We start from the raw sequence: 22,968 nt of genomic DNA, 5'->3' as shown, positions 1-22,968 counted from the left end.
TTAAGTATTAAAAAATTAATAATATTTAATAAAATAAAGTAAAATAGACGTAGAATGATAAATTAATTTTTGATGTTTTAAATTAACATGACGTCTTATATGGAGCCACTTAAAAAAAAATTCACAATTATTTTTTATAATAATTTTACTATGTCACTTCTTATTAGTAGAATAGAAAAAAATTATTATAAATCATAATAATTAAGAACTTAAATTATTTTAAAAATATAATTGACTATCAATGTCCCAAAAGTTTGAACAACTTAAAATATCATTATACAAATTTCATCAATCTGAATATAATATTATATATCTAACTTAGAATTTATCAACCAAATAAATAAAATTTTTAATTAAATGATAGAATTATATATAACGTAAAATTTTTAAGGATCAACATTAAACACTGCGTAGCACGGCATAAGCTGGCTAGTATATATAGAACTATAGAAGTGATATACATCAAAAGAGAAAAAAGAAAAAATAACTACTCATATCAAATATAGTAGTAAAAAAAGGGCAAAATTCAGAAAACATATTTATCCCCTTAACTATGAGTTTGATAACAATAGTTTCATAATTACATAATATAGCAAGATGTATTTTGTATTTTTGTAAATTGTTGCTACAAAAGTACAAATATATATGATTTTTACTGTCCTTATAATCGATATGTATTTTGTATTTTTATAAATTATTGCTACAAAAATATAAATATATATGCTATAAAATATAATTTGATAAAAGTGTTGCTATTTTTTTTTGTAATTTAATAGTTAAGCATATTGCTTTATTTATTTTTTTCGTAAAAAAATAAATGCTTAGGTGTAAACTTAAAGGGATGAGTTGTTGAATGTAGAAGGAGGCTCACATAGCATTGAATGGTTAACCCCACATTATCAAAGTGGGCCTCCATCACCCTCCTCATAGTCTTTGCGTGTCCACTGCCCAAATCTTCTCTTTCCTTCTCTCTCTCTCTCTCTGTCTCCTCTTTCTCTCTCTTCACTCTCTCTGATTTTGCTCCAAATCAAAGCAAACATCTCCGTAGTCTCTTTGTTATACAGTCAAAAAAGACAAGTTCGGTTAGTGAAAAAAGCTTTAAGTTTAACTTAGTTTAATCGTTGATGGTTGGTTGTAGTTCTATGATTGTTTACTTTGGACTTTGGAGTAATGGTGATTTTGCTGGATGTTGTTAGTGATGGGTGATTGGAGATTTACTGACTTGATGTGTGTGTGTTTGATTGACTAACTGTTTTTGCATGAGTAATAGAACAGTGTTTATTTGCTTGTCCATTTTGGATTTACTCATTAGTGGCTCTTTTGTTTGGGTTTGATTGGGTGTTTTTAGCTTCTTTTGGGGTTGTTGAATTATGGGTTTTCTTGATTTTGCTTGCTCATTCTGGATTTGCTCATTAGTGTTTAGCTTTCGTTTGGGTTTACTGTTGCTGAATTCTGGATATTCATTGAGTTTTGTAGCTTTCTGCTGAATTTGATTGGAAGTTTGTTAGATGGGGTTTGATGATAACTAGTTCTTGAATCACCCCACAAGTATATATATATATATTTTTTTTGAGATGTTTACATTTCCGGTGTTTGAGTGATGGGTGATTGGAGATTCATTGACTTACTTCTTTGAATCGAGTATAAGCAATTTTTACTTGCTTGCTCATTTTGGTTTTGCCCATCATTGTTGCTTTGCTTTGATTGGGTGGGGTTGCTGAATTCTGGATTTTCATTGAGTTTTGTAGCTTTCTGCTGAATTTTATTGGGAGTTTGTTAGATGGGGTTTGATTATAATTAGTTCTTGAATCACCCCACAAGTATATTTCTGCTATTCTAGTAATGGTAATTGGAGATTCATTGACTAATATCGCTTTGCATTGACTATTAGACATTTTTTATTTGCTTGCTCATTTTGGATTTGCTCATCAGTGTTGCTTTGCTTTGATTGGGCGGTGTTGCTGAGTTCTGAATTTTCTATAGTTTTATAGCTTTCTGCTGAATCTGATTGGGAGTTGTTAGATGGGGTTTGATGATAATTAGTTCCTGAATCATCCCACAAGTATATTGTTTGGGATGTTTCTGGTATTTCAGTAATGGGTAATTGGAGATTCATTGGCTTACTGCTTTGCATTGACTATAAAACAGTTTTTATTTGCTTGCTCGTTTTGGATTCACCCATCGTTGTTGCTTTGCTTTGATTTTCCTTGAGTTTTGTAGAATTTAAGTGGAAATTTTTTACATGGGTTTTTATCTTTTGTGTTACTGATGCAGTAGTATTGGGAATCGCAGGGGGAAAGAGATGTCTTTCGTTGGTGTTATTGTTTCTGATCAATGGCTTCAAAGTCAATTCACTCAGGTGGAGCTCAGAAGCCTCAAAACCAAAGTACGATTCGACCCTTTTATCTAATTAATGCATTGTTTTTGAATGCGGATGTTGATAATCTGTTGTTAGAGTTAATGATTGACTGTTTAATTATTTTATTTTTTTGCTTGCTCTTTAGTTCATTGCAGTTAAGAGCCAGAATGGTAAGGTTACAGTTGGAGACTTACCGCCTTTGATGGTGAAATTAAAGGCTTTCAATGAGATGTTTAATGAGGAAGAGATCTGGAATATCTTGGGCGAATCAGGTTCTGACGCAAATGATGAGATTGATTTCGAAAACTTCCTTAAAGTGAGTATTTAATCAAGTTATTTGTAATTCCATTAGTGAGTCCATCTGGTTTGTTTACTTTTTGCTAATTGATAGAATGGAAATGAACAATGTAGATTAGTCTAGTAGTTGAACAATTATTTCTGGGGGTCTAGGTGATTAACTAGAAAGTGGAATTTACTGTACTTTCAACTCATTATTCTGAATTTCACGCAAATGATGAGATTATTTTGAAAGCTTTTTTTACAGTGAGTATATAATTAAGTCATTTGTATTTCCTTTAGTGTCTTTGCTATTGACTAAATGGAAATGAACAAAGTAAATTAGTCTAGTAATTAAAGAAAAGTTTCCTGGAATTCTAGCCGATTAACTAGAAAGTGGAGTTTACTAAACTCTTACCTCATTGTTCTGAATTTCAGTTTAGTGACATTATGGTCAATTGCTTGTGATGAACAGACATACTTGAATCTACAAGCTCGAGCTGCTCCAAAAGTAGGCAGTTCTAAAAATTCTTCCTCGTTCCTGAAAGCCTCCACAACAACACTTCTTCACACAATCAGTGAATCAGAGAAAGCATCATATGTTGCTCATATAAACAGCTATCTAAGAGATGATCCGTTCTTGAAGCAATTTCTTCCAATAGATCCAGCTTCGAATGCTTTGTTTGACTTGGCAAAAGATGGGGTTCTTTTATGGTATTAAACTTAATCTGCTTTGTGATGCTCCAAATTATGCGTGGATCTGTGACGAAAGTTTCTGTTGGCTCATTATACTTTTCTTTTATGTGGTTCGTTAGTAAGCTAATCAATGTAGCTGTACCTGGAACAATAGACGAGCGGGCTATTAACATGAAACGAGTAATCAACCCATGGGAGAGAAATGAGAATCACACCCTTTGCCTCAATTCTGCAAAGGCTATTGGCTGTACTGTTGTCAATATTGGCACTCAGGACTTGGTTGAAGGACGAGTAAGTGGAATCTCGCTCTCTTCATTTGCACTACCTGAATGTACCTCTGAGTTGTGTGTAATTCTTTTTATTCTACATCTTTGCAGCCTCACCTAGTACTTGGGCTGATTTCTCAAATCATAAAGGTTAGCTCCTGATTTATGTTTCTTTGTGTTTTCTGCCTAGCTTTTACGGAGGGATAAAAGGGCACGACATTTATGGCAGATTATGTTTGGTGTTAATAGCATACCACGTGAGATTTGGGTTGATTATACTGACTCTTTTCTCTGGCTCTATCCTGTCCTGGTTCTTGCCAATTGTGGCATCTTAAGATCCAACTATTGGCAGATCTCAACCTCCGGAAGACCCCTCAGCTCGTGGAACTTGTGGAAGACAGCAATGTAATTTAATCTCTCTTGTCCAATGTGGCTCTAGTTTTATTTCCAACCCATGTGCATGTCTACAAACTATACAAGCACATATCTGATTGTTCGTAACTTGTTCAGGATGTTGAGGAGCTCATGGGGTTAGCACCAGAAAAGTTATTACTAAAATGGATGAATTTTCATCTCAAGAAAGCTGGCTACAAGAAAACCGTGGGAAATTTTTCTTCTGACTTGAAGGTATATGTATTATCTTTGTCTTCCCCTATCCATCCAATATCAATTAGTTAAAAAGTTTCCTGTAAAGGAATTTTTGCTTTATTCACCTTGTCCAAAATAAAATAGAAGTTTCTGTCAAGGAATTCTTGCTTTTACAGATTAGAGATGGTAATTCAAATAGTTTGACAAGGTTAGATGCATGCTTATTTGTAACACTCCGTCTTTTAAATTTTACCAGACCTACTTTCACCTAATTGGTTTGACCTTTTAATTTTTTATATGACAGTTTTCTGCATCTTAAAGGTAATATGTAATACCATTTGCCGTCAATGCAACAAGTTACTCCATATCCAAATTCACTTCTAATATTAATTCAAATATATCTGTGAAGCTGTAATATGACTTCCATTTAACGATCTCTCTCAATTTCCATGCTAGTCAAAAGGGACTATCTAATTTGGAAGGAAGGAAATATGGAATACATAACTTCAACTTATCAGAAGAAATTGGGTACTTATTTTCAGGATTATCATTTGAGGCATGGAAATGCTGCTGTATCTTTAATTTAGGAGAGGATGGGGACCAATAAGTCCTTTGATGTAGTTGGCATGTTCTAGCATTCAAGAATCAATTTTCTTGGTTTAAAATCATGAAAAGCCTGGGTTCTGAAAGGTTTATTAAGTTCCTTTGAAAGTTAATAGAAATGAAGGTGCAAATACACATTCCAATCCAGCTCAGGATATAATATGACGAATAGTGTGACGTAATATCTAAGCTACACCTTGACTAATGTTGACCCATTTGGATTTTAAAAATGACATCTATAGCTGCATATTGGCCTATTGGCAGTTACATAGTTATGCTCTTTCCTGCAGGATGGGGAGGCCTATGCTTACCTACTTAATGTACTTGCACCAGAGCATTGCAACCCAGAAACCTTGGATGTCAAGGATCCCGCTGAGAGAGCTAACTTAGTTCTTGAGCATGCAGAGAAAATGGATTGCAAACGATACCTAGATCCAAAGGACATAGTTGAAGGCTCATCCAATTTAAATCTTGCTTTTGTTGCACAAATATTCCACCAGAGGTAGGAAGCTAACATGGCTTCACTATTTTTATCTTTTGTGACTCCTTTTGTGGTTGTCCACAGTATGATATTTAGGACATAGTTGAAGGTTCAGCCAATTTATATCTTGCTTTTATTGCACAAATATTCCAGCAGAGATAGGACCCTAATGCAGATACACTCTTTCTCTTTAATCTTTTATACCTCCTTTTGTTGTTGTGCTCCATATGATACTTGACAACATAATCATAGACGCACAAGAGGAGTAGATCACATTTTTTTTCAAGGAACATTTAACTGCTATATGAACCAATCATGTATTTGTTGTGCATGTATGGCTTCATTTTCCTCTTTTGTTTCATTGCTTGAGATATCTATTTTGTTTCTTTTTGATGCTCCACTTAGATTCTAAAAGAAAAGCAATGTACCTACAAAAATTGTCATCTGCCCCTAATCATTGAATGAAGTTCTGGAGCCTTCTGTTGCCATTCTAAGTCTGAATGAGGCTGATCACTGCATTTTCAGTTTTCTTGATATATCATTTTGGTTTTTGGTTTTGAGTCGCGAAAGGAGAGGGTGATGCTAGTTTTCTAATTGAAGCATATTGCCTTTTTTGATAAATGGGTTTCTTTTTCAGGAGTGGGTTGTCTACCGACAGCAAGAAGGTATCCTTTGCAGAGATGATGACAGATGACGAGCTAATTTCTAGAGAGGAGAGATGCTTCCGATTATGGATTAATAGTCTTGGGATAGCCTCTTATGTCAATAATTTGTTTGAAGATGTAAGAAATGGGTAAGTGACAGTTTTTGTAGCATGGCTCATTCCAGATATTAAAAAGGACATCTGCTAGTAAAAGTTGTTACTGGAATTTGTAGGTCGAGTTTAGCTGTCCTCTGGTTGCTAGTATCTTTGACGCCTCAACCTTACCATTCATTTTTGCAGATGGATACTTCTGGAGGTGTTGGACAAGGTTTCTACGGGATCTGTTAATTGGAAGCACGCAACAAAACCTCCAATAAAAATGCCGTTCAGAAAAGTTGAGAACTGCAACCAAGTTGTCAGGATCGGGAAGCAGTTGAAGCTTTCCCTTGTAAATGTGGGAGGAAACGACTTTGTCCAAGGGAATAAGAAGCTTATACTTGGTAATGTCTTAGAATCTATTTTGTTTGTTTCGCATGTGAAAAGTGAGGCTTATTTTTCCTTCTTGCCTCTCTGTCACACCTAATTGCTTTCAAGCTTTATGAACTTCCAAGTAATACATTTGGGCTATTTATTCAAGCTTAATGATGGTATTATAAACTATTCCACTCAAGGAGCTTTTGGGTTGTTATCCCACTGTAATCATCCTCTGTATGATGTGTATAATGATTCATCTTCAATAAGCCAGCAAGCTAAGACTTACTATTTGTGACATATAGTCATTGATCGTACATCGTAAGATGTGTTTTGTTATTATGGTGCTAAAAGCAAAGAAATCTTCTAGGACCCTGTAAATGAGTAATGAGTAGTCTGGGCTATTAGATTTTTAATTTTAACAGCTTCAGAATTTTAGTTGTATTTTTTCTTGAAGCTTGTGATGTGGTTGCACATATTAAATCATCATAATTCATGGTTAAGCAGTCTTACGTATAACCTGAACCAGTCTCTACTCATGATCTGTTATTATGTATCCTCAGCAGTGAACTTTTTAATCTTGTGTGTGTGTTTTCATGTGATTATGTTGTTCATGCAACTAGATATCTTAGTTTTGCTTCTTCGAATGATGTGCTACTACGACATATGTAAATCTTGTGAATTAGTGCTTCTTAGCACATCACTTATATATTCATATATACATTCTTTTCCAGCTTTCCTGTGGCAGTTGATGAGGTTTAATATGCTTCAGCTTTTGAAGAACTTGAGATCGCGTTTCCGAGGGAAGGAGATTACTGATGCCGATATTCTCATGTGGGCAAACAAAAAAGTGAAAAACACTGGAAGAAAATCTAAAATGGAGAGTTTTAAGGTGAAGTATCACCATTTCCTGTTCAATTGGCATAATTTCATCTTTGACTACCATGATTTTAACTTACAATTAGTGGCTTTTGTTTAGGATAAGAGCCTCTCAAGTGGATTATTCTTTCTCGAGCTTCTCACTGCTGTGGAGCCAAGGGTTGTTAATTGGAATCTTGTCACCAAGGGTGAAAGTGGTATGGAGTGGATTCTTGCAAAAAATTAACTTTATGTATTTTTTTCTCTTCTTTGGGCATGTAGGAAGGTCATTTCCCAATCACTCTCCGTATACTGATCTGCCACAGACTTCTCTCACTTTCATAATCAAGAATGTCGTCCTGCACTTGCAATGTTGAATTCAGTTCTCATGAACAACTAGCTGTAAACTCTTCCTTAGTGTTAAATAAGAATTTGAGGAATTTGACTTTCTATAGGGTTCCTTTATTGGCTTTCAATGCTTGCAGTTTTCTAACATCACTCAAAAGAATATCGAGTTTCTCAAAAGTGTCAATAGTACGACGGGTGTTGATTTTTCATTCTACTTATTGTCATCTAGTGGATGCAGTGCTCCAAACTGAACTTGCTTTTGTTCCGTGACAGATGAGGAGAAGAAGTTGAATGCTACTTATATCATCAGTGTCGCACGGAAACTTGGGTGTTCTATCTTTCTATTGCCTGAGGATATCATGGAGGTGAGTATGCTGTCATATTGCTTGTTATGTTCTTGCCATCATGGTGAATTGCATTTAGTAGTTCATGTCCATGGAATCCATTAAGAGGCAAACTTCTTTTGCTCCCACTAAAGAACCATATCCTAGAGTACCTTACTGATTTTCACCTATCTCTTGCTCTTTTGATGTGTGTCTGTGGGTGGGGGGTGGAGGTTAGTGTGGTGGTTTTACATGTCGTAACAAAGACCAGATAAATACAATTTAAACTTTACAAGGTAGAAGAAAATAAAAACTTTCTAGGAGTTTTTAAGACATGTTTAAAACAGAGACTATTTGACAAGTGAGGCTAGTTATAGAGGTTGAGCATCTCCACCATCAACTGGTAAGTTGAAAGTTCGAGTCACGCTGGGGGAGGGATGAAACAGGAACAGATGATTCTCTGTCCAGTTACAATACAGAGAGAAGTATGTCCTCTACTGCTTCTTCCTATATTCTTTTCTGTGCAAAGATGTAGTCCTGGGACCTGATTGTGACACAAACCTTCTTGGGCTCATGTTTGGACAGGTTAACCAAAAGATGATCCTCACTCTCACTGCCAGCATAATGTACTGGAGCCTTCAGCAGACAGCTGACGATGCAGAGTCTCCCGCAAGTACTGTTGCATCTGATGCATCACCAGCAAGATCTACGAATGGCTCTATGTCCCCCTTGCTTGCTGTTTCGCCTGATGCATCCCCTGCACCCTCAATTAGTGGAGCATCATCGGCTACTCCCGATGCATCCCCAGCACCATCAGTAAATGGAGATGATGAAACCCCACTTATTGCTGAAGTGTCAAAGTTAGAGTTGGCTCCTGATGATGCGTCATCTGATACTACTGAAGTGTCAAAGTTGGAGTTGGCTGCTGACGATGGACCATCTGATACTACTGAAGTGTCAAAGTTGGAGTTAGCTGCTGAAGACGGGCCATCTGATACTACTGAAGTGTCAAAGTTGGAGTTGGCTGCTGCTGATGGACCGGCTGATACTACTGAAAGGTCAATGTTGGAATTGGCTGCTGACTCTACACCATCCGACACTACTGGAGTCTCAAAGTTGGAGCTGGCTTCTGACGATACACCATCCAACACTACTGAACTCTCGAGGTCGGAGCTGGCTGCTGACAGTGCACCATCGGATCCATTAGCATCCCCAGTGCAGGTTGAAGGTGCAGAGAAACCACCAAACGTGCCATCATCCTCATTACTTGAGGATACACAACACCAGTACAGCCTCTTCTCATGAAGTTGAATACGAAGGTACAGAACCAGATAATGAACAATAGTTCATCGTTTTTGTTTTTATAGCTAGAAGGGACAAATAATAAGCAAGGGAAGAAAGCAAGAAGAACAAACATAAACGAAGAGAACACGTGTTTTATGTGAATGATAGTAAAGTGCAAAATGCGTTTAGATACAAATATAGAAACACAATGTTATCAACTCAGCGCGATAGTACACACCTCTGGAAGAATCAACTGTACTTTTTCCAATTTTGTTTCCTGACTACTTTATATGTAGTAGTGTTTTCCCTTCTGAATGTAATTAGAATTTGGTTCATTAGATGTATGATTAGATTTCGAAAATATTCCCAACGATTCATACTTTTTTTTTTCTGAGGTAGCTGCACTTACACATATAATGAAGGGGTAGAATAATAAAACTTTTGTGCATTTATTCATTTGATTTATTCAAGATCATTTTAACCTCGAGATTCTGATGATATCCAATGTGCTCAACTTCAAAATTTTGATGAGATCCAATGTGTTTTAACTTTGAAATTTTGATGAGATTCGATGTGTTAGTGTTGATATGATTGCATCTAACCAATTTTTACTAGTTTTGCGCACTTGTGTGACTACCATTCCTAACCAACAAGAGTTGTGGTGTAGTGGTGGGACTGTTCCACCCTTAATCAGAGGTCTCGGGTTCGAACCCTGGATATGGAGAAATCCTGTTGGGGGTAGCACTACCTCCCACAATGGGCTTTGCAACGTGCGATCTGGATTAGTCGGATTTCAATGGGCATTGGACGCCATTAATCAGAGGTCTCGGATTCGAGTCCCGGAGAAAATCCGAGACTTCAATGGGCATCGGAGACCGGTGGGAAAGCAAAAAGAAAAAAAGACTACCTTTCCTAAGAAAAACAAGATTTCAAGGTCACACTATCTAAATGATTAAACAAACTTTGCACATGTAACTTACTTAAAATACACCCTTCTACCTCATTTCTCAAGATCAAGACATTAACATAAATCTATATTATATTACTACTATTTATAACTTATACTATAAACTTGTGGTACAATTACAAGAAATGACATCAATTTATGTTCCTGTCTCTATAATTCCCTCTCTTTGTTACTGCTACTTCTTCTCATCCAAATTACCAAAAGGTATACCAAGGCTAATTTCTCTTTTACCCATTATTCATCTCTTCACAATCCTCCCACTTTACTTTTCTTCTGCATTTCTTATAGCACTCACCACTTTCTTCATTACTTGGCTTGCCAACTTCAAGCTCACTCTCTTTGCATTTGATCAAGGACCACTTGTTATCAACGCGCCCGCGGCCAACGCGAAGAAATTATCTCTACTGGTCTTCATTTGCATAGCCACTCTCCCTCTCAGAGCCAAACAACACGGCTTTACGTCGAATTTCAACAGGAAAATCCCATTGAATTTGCCTGCAGAATGTGTCATACTTGCTGCATGCATGGAGATGATTTTACGTGCAACAAGTGAAATGCATCACAAGTTGGTTTTGATTGTGTATTGTCTGATGATTTTCCTTGTGATTGATATTCTCGTCGCGTTTTCGAGCTTTATCATTAAGTATTTTGTTGGTTTAGAGGTCGAGTTAGATCCGCCATCGAACGAACCTTATTTCTCAACTTCGCTGCAAGATTTCTGGGGAAGGAGATGGAATCTCACTGTAACGAATATGTTGCGCCTGAGTGTGTATAACCCAGTGAGGTGGGTGGTGGTGGTGGTGGTGGGTAAAGAGCGGGCCCGATGGGCTCAACGTGTTGCCATGCTGGCAACTTTTCTTGTTTCGGGATTAATGCATGAGCTGATATTTTACTACGTTAATAATGTGAGGCCTTCCTGGGAAATGACAGGCTTTTTTGCACTTCACGGGCTTTGTGTGGTGGTGGAGACTGATGTTAAGCGGGCTTTGAAGGACACGTGGCGGCTTTCCGGGCTTATTTCGGGCCCGTTGACCATTGGGTTTGTGATGGTAACTTCTTTTGGGCTTTTTTTTCCACCATTGATTAGAAATGGTGCAGATGTAAAGGTACTTGAAGAATTTGTGTTTTGCTGTGACTTCTTCAAACTCAAAATGCTTCAGTTTGTGAGTCATTTTGGATAAAATTAGTAGTATACTATTTGTGCGATGCGCGGTTAATATTAAATAAATTAGACATAAAAGTATTATCTGTGGACTATGATCAAAACATATAAACCCTTTCTCTTAATTAGTTATTTTTGTCCTACAATAAGCTATTTTCCTAAATATTGATATTTAGCAAACTATCAATATTCAATCAGAATCTATTAGCGAACAAGAAAAAAATAATTTATTCATTAATCATTTCAACAGAAAGGTGTAATATTAATGTTATTGTTGCTGTTCCTTTTTTTTTTGGTGGTTTCCCTTCCAGTGTCCACTATCCGCATTGGAGTCCGACTAACTCGGATTCGCGCTGGGTAGGGATTCATTCGGGGGTAACGCTCCCTACCAAGGATTTTTCCATACTTAGGGCTCGAATCCGAGACCTCTAGCTAAGGGAGGAGCAGCCCCATCCACTGCATCACATCCTTTGGTGGTGTTATTGTTGTTCGTGGTGAGAACCAAAATTCATTATATTTTGTCGCAACGAAGAATATGTAATTCTCGTTACTAATAGAGAAGTATGCATTTTGGATGATTGTACTTTTCACTTTTGGTATTATCATTATTGGTCCATTTCAATTCGTTTGTCTAATCTAATTTACATAAAATTTAAGAGAATTAAAAAAATTGTTGAACCATGTGATTCTTAAAAAAATTGTTGAACCATGTGATCTCAAACTAAATATATGCAAAATATTCTTTTAGTTTCTTTAACTAATTTACATTTATTACTTCTAGTTGTGTTTTCTTTTTTGTGGCACATGTATGTCCCTTTTGTGTGCTTTATTTAATTCATTTTTAAGTTCTCTCGTGTGGTAGGTAAAACTAATCAATTTCAAGTCAATAAAAACACACACACACTTATCATTTTCCAATTGCTATAGACCATTAAAGATAGAAAGCAAAATCCAAGAACAACCATAGTCCAAAAAAAAAAAAAATGTCATCAATTCATATTTTTCTCTATATAATTTTCTCTCTTTGTTATTGCTATTTCTTTTCATCCAAAATCCCAAAAGGAATTCCAAGGTTAATTTCTCTTCTTCCAATTATTTATTTCTTTACAATTCTCCCACTTTATTTTTCTTCTGCATTTCTTATAGGACTTACAACTTTTTTCATTACTTGGTTAGCCAATTTTAAACTCCTTTTATTTGCTTTTAATCAAGGTCCTCTTTCTTCCTTAACAAAAAATAATTTAACAATAAAAAATCTTCCTATTTTTATTTTTATGGCTTCCCTTCCTCTTAGATCCAAACAAAATAATATGGAAAAAAAACAAATCAAGAAAATCCCTTTAAATTTAGGTGTTGAATTTGTTCTATTTGCAATTATCTTGGAGTTGACTTTTCATTACAAAAGTCAAATACATCCAATATTGATCTTGATTTGTTATAGTTTATTGATATTTCTTGTAGTTGATATTCTTGTAGCATTATCTAGCTTTATTGTTAAAAATATTATGGTGGGGTTGGACTTAGAGCTAGAGTTACCATCAAATGAACCTTATTTATCAACTTCGTTACAAGATTTCTGGGGTCACAGGTGGAATCTCACGGTAACCAATATACTACGACTAACGGTATACGACCCCATGACGTCAGCATTGTGCCACGTGGTTGGTAAAGAGTGGGCCCGACGTGTCGCCATGCTGGCAACTTTTGTCGTTTCAGGGTTAATGCATGAGTTGTTATTTTATTACGTAAATGGTGTGAGACCTTCGTGGGAAATGACGGGCTTTTTTGTGCTTCACGGGCTTTGTGTGATGGGGGAGATTGGTGTGAAGAAGGGTTTGAAGGACACGTGGCAGTTACCAGGCTTTGTTTCGGGCCCGTTAACGGTGGGGTTTGTGGTGGTTACTGCATTTGGGCTTTTTTTCCCCCCAATAATTAGGAATGGTGCAGATGAAAGGGTGCTTGAAGAAGTTGGGTTTTGTTTTGACTTGTTCAAAGACAAAATGCTTCAATTTGTGGAATATTTTGGATAAAATGTATACCTTTTCTTTTTTTTTCTTTGCAATGTGAAATTTGTAAAGATTTGTGCAATTTCAGAGTGGTATTTTTGACTTTTGGTGTTATAGTGTTATGTGTTGTTACAATTTTGGAGAATCGCATCTCAAAAGCTAGCTAAATAAGTGTGAGAGTCCAAGGCTATATATACCCCACATCAATACTTTGTAGTATGAATGTGGGACTTTTTGTAATGGATCATGAAAAACCATCACGCTTCTTATCTGTCGTCCTCGACGGCTGCACACTGAATAACTTTCATTCTATTTTTGTAGGTAGCTCTTTTCGAGTAAGGTGTTCAAGTGTCTCGACAACAGTGCGCTAGTCATTACTAACACTACCGCTAGACATTACTAGCTCCGACCGAACACTGTCATACCGGCGTTACTATCCCAGCCACGATGGGTAGGAAGGATGATGGGTTGCTTCGATACCATTGTTACAATTTTAGGAGAATCACACCCTAAAAACTAGTTATTAAGGTGGGAGAGCTCAAGGCTATAAATATCCCACACCAATATTTTGTAGTATGAATGTGAAACTTTTTACAATGGATCATAAAAAATCACCACGCTCTGTATCTGTCGTCCTTGACGACTCCACTCTGAATAGCTTCCAATCTACTTTTGTAGATAGCTCTTTCGCAGGTAGCCCTTTTCGAGTCATGTGTCCAGGTGACTCGACGGCTGTGCGCTAGATATTACTAGCCCCAGCCGAACACTGTCATACCGATGTCACCATCCCAGGCACGGTGGGTACAGAGGGTGATGAGTGATTCTGATACCACTGTTACAACCTTGGGAGAACCATACCCCAAAAGTTAACTATTAAGATGGGAGAGGTCAAGGCTATAAAATATTTTGTAGTACCAATGCCGGACTTTTTGCAATGGATTATAACATGTGCCTTTAGACATTCTACTAATAAACATCATATATTAAAAAAAATAATTTGATGCACTAAGCTTCTATTATACATAGTTCCATAAAGAGTCGGATTATAAAAGTCCATTGTATGTAATTTTACCCTACATTTATGTAAGAGAGGTTGGTTCCGTAGGTCAAACTTGTAACCTCCTAATCACACGGTTACCAATTACGTCAAAACTTCCCTTAAAACAATATTATCTAATGATTTTTTTCTTAGTTTAGTAAATCAATCTTAAGAAATACGTCAATGTAATTTAGGCCCAAGCGTCTAATTTTACATTCATCATTTAAATTAAATTTTAAAAGATAGATTCGTAACATTAGATTGTGTTTTAATGTTTGCCCATATAGTATTTAACTTTACGGATAAAATATTAAACTATCATATGACATTTAAATAGATTTAGATAGTAATAGGGATAATCAACTAAAACTTTACATTTATACCCTGCTTTAATTTCCATATTGTTCAACTTAAATCTTTTTTTCTATACTAAAAATATATTTATAATACTTTTTTTTTTTCCATAAGCCTTGTAACTCACTCCAATGTCCCTTCCTTTTCAACCCACCATCTCTTGTCTATTTCTAGCTTTCTTTTATTTTTTGCTTTCTAGACTTTCCTTTTCTTTTATCTATTTAACATTTTAAATTCACTCCAATTGTTTGAAAATAAATTAAAAAATAATGTTAACACAAGAAGAAAACTAATGATCCACCAAAAAGAGAATGTAATCCAAGTGAAATTGTACAGAACAAATTCATCCATTTATCTATTTAAATACTTCCTCTATTTCTATTTCTCATAAATTCTTTTCAATTCGATTAACTATTAGCGGTATTTAAAATACTAGTTTGAAACAAGTTGAGATGTCCGACCGTAATTCGTAAAGTAAGATATTAGAAAAACTAAACGATGCAAATACAAATATTTATTAAGTTATCCAACATATTTAACAGACAAACATTTTAAACGACGCGAACCATTATTCATCTACCAGGCATGGTTGGTAAAATTACACGAGTAGTGCTCGAATATGACCTATAGATATAGTCAAACTTAGTAGCTAGTTCAAACTCTCTATTTATCTTAATTAATTCAGTGTTAATGTACAATAATTATTAACTCAATATAGTAACTTCCAACAAACTCGAATCACAAACTCATAAGCTTCAAAGTTCAATTTCGACTCTAATACAAGTTACGTGCATCTTTCAGGAATAGAGCTAGAGCATCAACTTCAATCGAACCCGATAGCCACTATCTATTATTTCAAACATAGTACATTTCTAAAATAGACTACTAAACACCAACAAATTACTAACTTTAAACTCAATAACTCAAAAACACATATAATTCAAAACTCATAGATTTCAAATACCGATTCCCTTTTTGCTCGAAAGAGGAAGGAAAAGAAGTATTTCCTTATATCTATTGTATACTTCCGTTGTTTCATTTTAATTGAGCATATTTCATTTTACATGGTAATTAACATATCATAAATTGAACGGTAAATTTTACTGTTTTACACTTCATCCATATCAACTATATTCATTGGGAAAAGAATATGATGGATATTGGAATGGTAATTGCTCATATTTAGTAGCCGTTTGACCATGAAAACTAAAATTTTTTGGGGTTAGAATTGAAGTTGGAGTTGAAATTAGAGTTGGAGTTGTGTTTGGACATGTGTTTTTTGAAACTTTTTTTTGACTTTTGAAAAACGTTTTAAAATATGATTTTATGCCCCAACTTTTACAAACTATCAAAATCACCCAACTTTTACAAATTATGCAAAAGGCATGCAACAAACAGCAGCATAACTATCCTAAAATCTTTCAGCGAAGTGAGAAAATTACAAAGAGTGTCAACTTATGCAATTCAAACTGATTTGCTTTTAAAGTATCTCAACTATTAATAGCTACAAAAGAAGATTGAGTAAACTGATTAATTAAGATTGGAGGCAGCAAATCAACCTATAAAATATATGCATAAATGGAAGAGATGAATTTGTAGTCCATTAATTATTAATGGGAAAAGACATCATTTTCACCTCATACTATACAAGAAAAGTCCAAGCCACACCTAAATTATATAAGTGACCTATTACACACCTTAACTATATAAAAGTGATATTATTACCTCCCTTCGACCCCCATTCTAAGGCGCGTGTGTTACACTTATTTTAGGCGCGTCCAACCTATTAAATAAAAAAAATAAACGGCTAAAAACATTAAGGGAAAATGCATCGTTTCCACCCCAAACTATAGTCGAAAAGTCGAATCCACACCTAAACTATATAAGTGACCTATTACACACCTTAACTATAAAAAAGTGATACTTTTTACTGACATGATGCTGACGTAGCAGCGCGTGTAAAACACTACACCACATGCAAGTGGTGGTGACCTGATAGGGTGTAAATAGTTTCACTTTTTTATAGTTTAGATGTGTAATAGGTTACTAGTATAGTTTAGGTGTGACTTCGACTTTTCAGGTATAGTTTAGGGTGAAAACGATACCTTTATAATACTTTTATCATCTGACCATTTTTACATAAAATTAATAAGAAGTAGTTTTAGGTATAGCAATTCATTTCCTAGGTAGAAGCAGTCATACATTGGCCAGAAATGTGAACAAGTGTAAGCAATGAATGTTTCTATTAAAAAGAATGAGAGATTAATATAAATGTGTAGTCATTTTTAAGTTTCAAAAAAGAAAAAAAAGTAGTTTACAAATTATGAAGGCAAACCACTTACCCATAATATACATAATCATCAGTATGTACACTGCAAATGAATGAGAATAGAATACAAGTGCAAATGAATGAGAAAGTGTTTTTATTTGTCTGTTGGTAGTTAGTTATAATTATAAGGAGAGTTTTATGTAAAAATTTAAAAGATTGAGGTTATATGTAATAATAATAAAAGTTGAAATTGGAGTTGAAAAATTGTGAAAACATCAAAAACCTGTTTTCCCTTTTCAGAAAATTTTCTGAATTTTCATGACCAAACATCACAATTTCCAACTCCGAAAAAATTTTCTGGAAAAAGGAAAAAAATTTCATGGCCAAACGGGCCCTTAATGTATACTACCTTCGTTTCGTTTTATGTGTCGCCTCACGAAATTTAATAATTAAGTGATGACTTTGTAAAGTTAATAAAATTATCCCTCTTAATATTTGCTTTTTAGGTGTTTTTTCTTAATAAGTGGGATCAATTAAATATAAAATGGAAATGATACTATTAAATAATTATCAAATAAAGAAATGTGATATTTTTTTTTGGGACGAACAAAAAAGAAATGAGGATGCATAAAATGAAATGGATTGCAATGGTACCAATTAAAATGGAACGGAGTGAGTAAAAAGTAAAAGGAGTATAAAACAAAAAGTATTTATTTGTTCTTTAATTAAAACCCTAGAGAATTTGTTTGCCATATATTTTCATTTTCAGAGAAAAAAAAAAAACGACAATGGCGATTTTAGGTTCAGCAGAATTAGCTTCATCTTCTTCCTTAGCATTTTCCTATAGTAGTAGGCCCCACACTTCCGGAGCTCGCCGGAAACACTGCTTCTTCACCGGAGCTCGCCGGAAATGTACTTCCCGGCGGCAATGTTTCACCGTTTCGAGTTCATTTACTCCAATGGATTCTGCTAAAATTAAAGTTATCGGTGTTGGTGGCGGTGGTAACAATGCTGTTAATCGTATGATTGGTAGTGGTTTACAGGTGTTTATTTATCTCTTTTGCTTTTTTCTTCTTTTATTTATTTATTTATTTATTTATTTTTGTCAATTTTTGTATTTTTTTTTGGAATTTAATTGCGTTTTTTGTGTGTTTGTGTGACCAGGAGTTCAATAGACTTTTTAAGGGGTAGTTTGGTGTGAGGTATAAGGGATAAATAGTTCCGGGATAAAATGTAGTACTATTTTCTCCCATTTTTGGTGTGAGGTATTAGTTAGTACCGAGATTATTTATTCCACCATTTACACCATAGTGATGAGATAAGTTATCTATATATATGATGTGATAAGTTATCTCATATATATGGTGGGATAACTAATCCCGGGATTAATTATTACGGAATAACTCTTTCCCAACCAAACGACTCTTAAGGTTCCTGACCTGTGCATAGCGGGAGCTTTAGTACATCGGCTGTCATTGTGTGTTTACCCTACAAAAAAGAAAATTGAGTTTTGTAGTGGTACACTTATCTACTATTACAAAATTTGTTGGTTTCTCAGTGTTTGTACTTTGTATATGCTACTTCAAGTAAAAAAAAAAGGTATATTCTTGGATTTTTTATTTTTTTTGGTTTGTTTTTTGTACATACTGTATATGCATATATAAGCAAATGTTTCTAAATTTGCTAGCCATTGAAACCCCTAAAGCATTTGAGGATAGAAATGTAAGTACAAAGAAAAAGGAATATGTTTTACCAAAAGTTTGGATTTTTAATTGTAGTATGGATTGAGTACACTCTACACTACTCTACACTCCTCAGACCCCACTTGCGGGATTACACTTGGTATGTTGTTGTATTTGTTCATCTTGTATATAGATATGTAAGCAAATATTTTCAAATTTGCTCCCTTGAGACCCCTAAAGAATTTGAGGATAGTAATGAAAGTACAAAAAAAGAATATGTTTCACTAAAGATTTGGAAGGATTTTAATTGTAGTGTGGACTTAGTAAACAATGTGGCAGCGAGCATCTTCCCTTTGTGTAAGACGCTAGTTGAAGTGTCTAGATGGTTATGATGACAGTTGGGGTGTTCAATTGTCAGTGAAGGCAAGTTAAAGTGTCTATCTATGTGTTATGTCAAACATATGTAACAACCATCCAAACTGGATGAGTATCTAGCATTATAGGTTGAGATTTAATTGAATCCGTAACTTCAAACCCAGAGCATAGACCTAATAGGTAATAATAATAATCCAAGAAGATCCAAATTGAACAGGGCTGCAGTTTTGTATGTCTATTTGAGGAGCGACAAGGCCATCTACGTGTAATCTTCACCATAAGAACTTCCACTCTCTCAACACATTTTTGTGACTAATTGATTGCTGAAGCTTTTAAATTTGTAGAATTGTGTTTGTGTTAGTTTGTTTGTGCCTCGAATTTTCACTTATTATAGCCTAGTACTCTTTTTCCATTTGTGTGGTATCTCGTGACTTGAGCCGGGGGTCTATCGGAAACAACCTTTCTACTTCTTTGGAGGTAGAGGTATGGACTGCGTACATCTTACCCCCGCCAGACCCCACTAGGTGGGAATACACTGGGTTTGTTGTTGTTGTTGTTGTTACTCTTTTTCCATTTGATAAACCTGCTTCTGGTTTCTTTACTTGGTTTGTGGAGCCATTCTGCCTTTAAGTGAGGTGTTAACTTGTTTTTGTGCACAATTTACTTCTATTTTGTCGATTTTTGAGTCAAAGTTCGTATCTGTATCTCAAGATATAATGGAGAAACAATAACAGAGGGATGTTTTGTAGGCTTTGTTATTTAGCCTCGGCGGGAACTAGACTAGGGACTATGCTCTGTGCTGTTCCTGCCTTTTCTTTGGAACAAAGTATCTCAAAATCAATCCTTTTCCTTTATTTGACTTGAGATTTTATTTTATCCGAGCAAATGAGTAGTTACACTTGGATTCTCCGTAACCATCAAATTATTGATTTTTGGGCAATTTGTTGATTGCCTAATTCTCTTGATGTGGCTTTCTAATTCTTTATTTTCCAGAAAAGGGTATGTTGGAATATAATGCCATCACAAGGTTCATGTGTAATTTTAGTGCTGGTTTACGAATTTGTCCATGAATAGAAGCTAGAAATATCCCTCACAAAAAAGAAAGGAAAGCCGAAAGCTAGAAATTTATTATGGTCTCTATGATTTTTCTTCAGTTAGCTTTTTATTATTATGTTTTTTGAAAATTAATTGAGCATGGACATGTTTATGTCGTGATCCCATCCTTTCATTTCATATGATGAATCTAAATGCTGCATGTCCAAATATAGGGTGTTGACTTCTATGCTATAAACACGGATGCTCAAGCACTGCTACAGTCTGCTGCCGAGAACCCACTTCAAATTGGAGAACTTCTGACTCGTGGGCTTGGTTAGCACTCTTCTGCTTTATAAACAAATTACTCTTTCAGACTATATTATACCTGCCTTTCATTACTCAGATCTCAGCCATGTTAAAATAACTTTGGCCGAAGCTAACATTAAGACAGTTATACTCTTATACAAAACTTTTGAAAATGGCAAAGTATTACTTTACCTATATGGCATCATTTGTAGTCATATGTTGCTCTAGATGTAGATGTGTTTTGTTTTGCTATTGATTTCGAGGCTTCTGTTTAACGGTCGTAACAGGCTCGGCATCTTTATGCTTCTTGATAAGCTAGTTAACTCTTTTCTTTATTGGTAATGATTTCTTCAGGTACTGGTGGCAATCCTCTTTTAGGGGAACAGGCAGCCGAGGAGTCAAAGGAAGCCATTGCAGATTCTCTAAAAGGTTCAGATATGGTTTTCATAACAGCAGGAATGGGTGGAGGCACAGGATCTGGTGCTGCTCCTGTTGTGGCTCAAATAGCAAAAGAAGCGGGTTATTTGACTGTTGGTGTTGTTACATATCCATTCAGCTTTGAAGGACGTAAAAGATCCATGCAGGCAGGTGCCATTTTCAGCTCCTTGGGAAATAGTGATTTACTTCTCTTCTTGGTCTTTTGGGATTTTTTTTGCTCAATGTCAATTAGAAACGGTTGAAGCATGTTAGATTATTCCATGATTTAAAAAAGGAAGGAGGATATCCAAGGCAATTGAGAAGTTGCAAGAAAATAAAAACAAGCAATTGGAAAGGTCTTTTTTTCTTTGGGTTCTGGCTTCACTAACTGCACCCGTGTCCGAAAAAGGGAACTTTTAACCTTTTAGGAGGATGCATTTCATTTCTATTGATTACCGAAAACATGATTGATGTGGAAGAGGGAATGAGGAGGTGAGGATGAAGGGAATGAAGATAGTATTGAGTTGTATGATGGCGAGTTTATAGATGAACTGTTGAGACGCACAAGAAACTTATATTGTTCTTTGATGAATCTAGTGGTATCAAGTGCTTTCTAAGGCAAAAGTGTTCACATGCTCAAGCCTGAACAGGATTCTGACTGTTCTAACTGGCTGATTTTCTTTTCTGTGCCAATGTTTTTGTTCATGGCAATGTGATATTCTTCCGTCATCGATAGTCTTTCATGTTTCTAATTTGAGATTATAAACCTACAGGCTTTGGAAGCAATTGAAAAGCTTCAGAAAAATGTTGACACTCTTATAGTAATTCCCAATGATCGTCTACTAGATATTGCCGATGAGCAGACACCACTTCAAGATGCTTTTCTTCTTGCGGATGATGTATTACGTCAAGGTGTCCAAGGAATATCTGATATAATCACTGTGAGTTCCTTTGTCAAAAGTCAGTATGTCTTGCCTTTTAATGATGTAGACACTCGCCGACACAAAAAGATGCATATTTCTTCTATGATGGATTTTTTTGTACTGCATATTTGCAGAAGTTGCATCTGTTTAATATCATATCAAAAGAGTTTTCCCATTAAAAAAGATTGCTAATGTATGTATTTGCATTGTACCATGCTAATAGCGTTATGGTAGTATGCACTGTTAATCTAGATATAAAATGAACTGCTCCTTCTGTTTGTAGATTCCTGGGCTTGTGAATGTGGATTTTGCTGATGTTAAGGCAGTGATGAAAAACTCTGGAACAGCTATGCTCGGAGTTGGGGTTTCATCAAGCAAGAACCGAGCTGAAGAAGCAGCCGAACAAGCTACTCTGGCCCCTCTAATTGGGTCGTCAATTCAGTCTGCAACTGGGGTAGTATATAACATCACAGGAGGAAAAGACATAACTTTGCAAGAAGTGAATAGGGTGTCTCAGGTGACGAATATTGTTCTTTTCTTTCTTTGGTTCTTTCTTCTTGTTCATATCCCAAGAATGATAAAGTAATAAACCTTACCTCTCTTTGGAAAATGACAAAAGATATCTAAAATGTTGGCAATGTTTCTCACAGGTTGTTACCAGTCTGGCTGATCCTTCTGCTAACATCATATTTGGTGCTGTTGTTGATGAGCGCTACAATGGCGAAATACACGTGACAATAATTGCAACTGGTTTCACCCAGTCGTTTCAGAAGACTCTTCTATCTGACCCACGAGGAGCAAAGCTAGTCGAGAAAGGCTCAGGGATTCAAGAAAGCATGGCATCACCTGTTACCCAGAGATCAGCAAACTCACCGTCGACAGCATCAAGAACACCTAATCGGAGGCTGTTCTTTTAGCTCATTCTATTGGTTTTTTACAGCTTCGTCTCTCTCTGTCTCTCCTTAGTTTCTTCCTTTGTATTTACATGTTTCCTTGAAGGGGAACTGATTGGCGTTTGCATTTGGCTGTAGAGATAGTGATTATTCTTTATCAGATGTACTCTCACTCTGCTGAGGTCTATTGTGATATGTCTGTACAGCATGTTTTACGACGATTACGACTTAATCCAAATGGATGCGGATTTAAGATTTTAAGTTTTTGTGCACCACTTTTTACTTACTAGGTTCTTGACAAATTATTCATACATTCCAAGTGAAGTTCGTAACACAATACTGGG

The 22,968-nt window shown here is 35.5% G+C and overlaps 4 protein-coding genes across 6 annotated transcripts; all 4 read left to right on the top strand.

Moving 5' to 3' along the window:
• The first annotated feature begins 861 nt into the window (after window positions 1-861).
• On the top strand, window positions 862-9,557 carry LOC107878766 (fimbrin-1). Of its 3 annotated transcripts, none has more exons than XM_016725882.2 (15): window positions 862-1,082; window positions 2,293-2,386; window positions 2,505-2,675; window positions 3,111-3,349; window positions 3,451-3,622; window positions 3,709-3,747; window positions 3,934-4,002; window positions 4,108-4,224; window positions 5,079-5,290; window positions 5,907-6,062; window positions 6,213-6,412; window positions 7,118-7,275; window positions 7,363-7,459; window positions 7,863-7,954; window positions 8,498-9,557. In XM_016725882.2, exons 2-15 carry the CDS (start codon window positions 2,303-2,305, stop codon window positions 9,215-9,217), a joined length of 2,526 nt encoding a protein of 841 aa, XP_016581368.1. In that variant the 5' UTR covers window positions 862-1,082; window positions 2,293-2,302; the 3' UTR covers window positions 9,218-9,557. The 3 variants fall into 3 exon arrangements, with proteins under 3 accessions (XP_016581368.1, XP_016581369.1, XP_016581370.1); XM_016725883.2 differs by having other exon boundaries at window positions 929-1,082; window positions 2,275-2,386; XM_016725884.2 differs by having other exon boundaries at window positions 934-1,082; window positions 2,278-2,386.
• Window positions 9,558-9,707: 150 nt separating this feature from the next.
• Window positions 9,708-12,005, top strand: LOC107878767 (probable long-chain-alcohol O-fatty-acyltransferase 5). The gene has a single exon (XM_016725885.2). It carries the CDS (start codon window positions 10,289-10,291, stop codon window positions 11,342-11,344), a length of 1,056 nt encoding a protein of 351 aa, XP_016581371.2. The 5' UTR covers window positions 9,708-10,288; the 3' UTR covers window positions 11,345-12,005.
• Window positions 12,006-12,205: 200 nt separating this feature from the next.
• On the top strand, window positions 12,206-13,433 carry LOC107877416 (probable long-chain-alcohol O-fatty-acyltransferase 3). Its single transcript, XM_016724066.2, has one exon. It carries the CDS (start codon window positions 12,309-12,311, stop codon window positions 13,353-13,355), a length of 1,047 nt encoding a protein of 348 aa, XP_016579552.2. The 5' UTR covers window positions 12,206-12,308; the 3' UTR covers window positions 13,356-13,433.
• Window positions 13,434-17,647: 4,214 nt separating this feature from the next.
• LOC107878765 (cell division protein FtsZ homolog 1, chloroplastic) lies at window positions 17,648-22,885 on the top strand. Its single transcript, XM_016725880.2, has 6 exons — window positions 17,648-18,036; window positions 20,319-20,418; window positions 20,746-20,975; window positions 21,582-21,749; window positions 22,015-22,248; window positions 22,382-22,885. The coding sequence occupies exons 1-6, from the start codon at window positions 17,782-17,784 to the stop codon at window positions 22,646-22,648; spliced, it is 1,254 nt and encodes a 417-aa protein (XP_016581366.2). The 5' UTR covers window positions 17,648-17,781; the 3' UTR covers window positions 22,649-22,885.
• Window positions 22,886-22,968: the final 83 nt, after the last annotated feature.

This window comes from Capsicum annuum, chromosome 7 (assembly GCF_002878395.1).
Source record: "Capsicum annuum cultivar UCD-10X-F1 chromosome 7, UCD10Xv1.1, whole genome shotgun sequence".
Taxonomy (NCBI): domain Eukaryota; kingdom Viridiplantae; phylum Streptophyta; class Magnoliopsida; order Solanales; family Solanaceae; genus Capsicum; species Capsicum annuum.
This window is presented reverse-complemented; position numbering and strand designations above follow the sequence as displayed.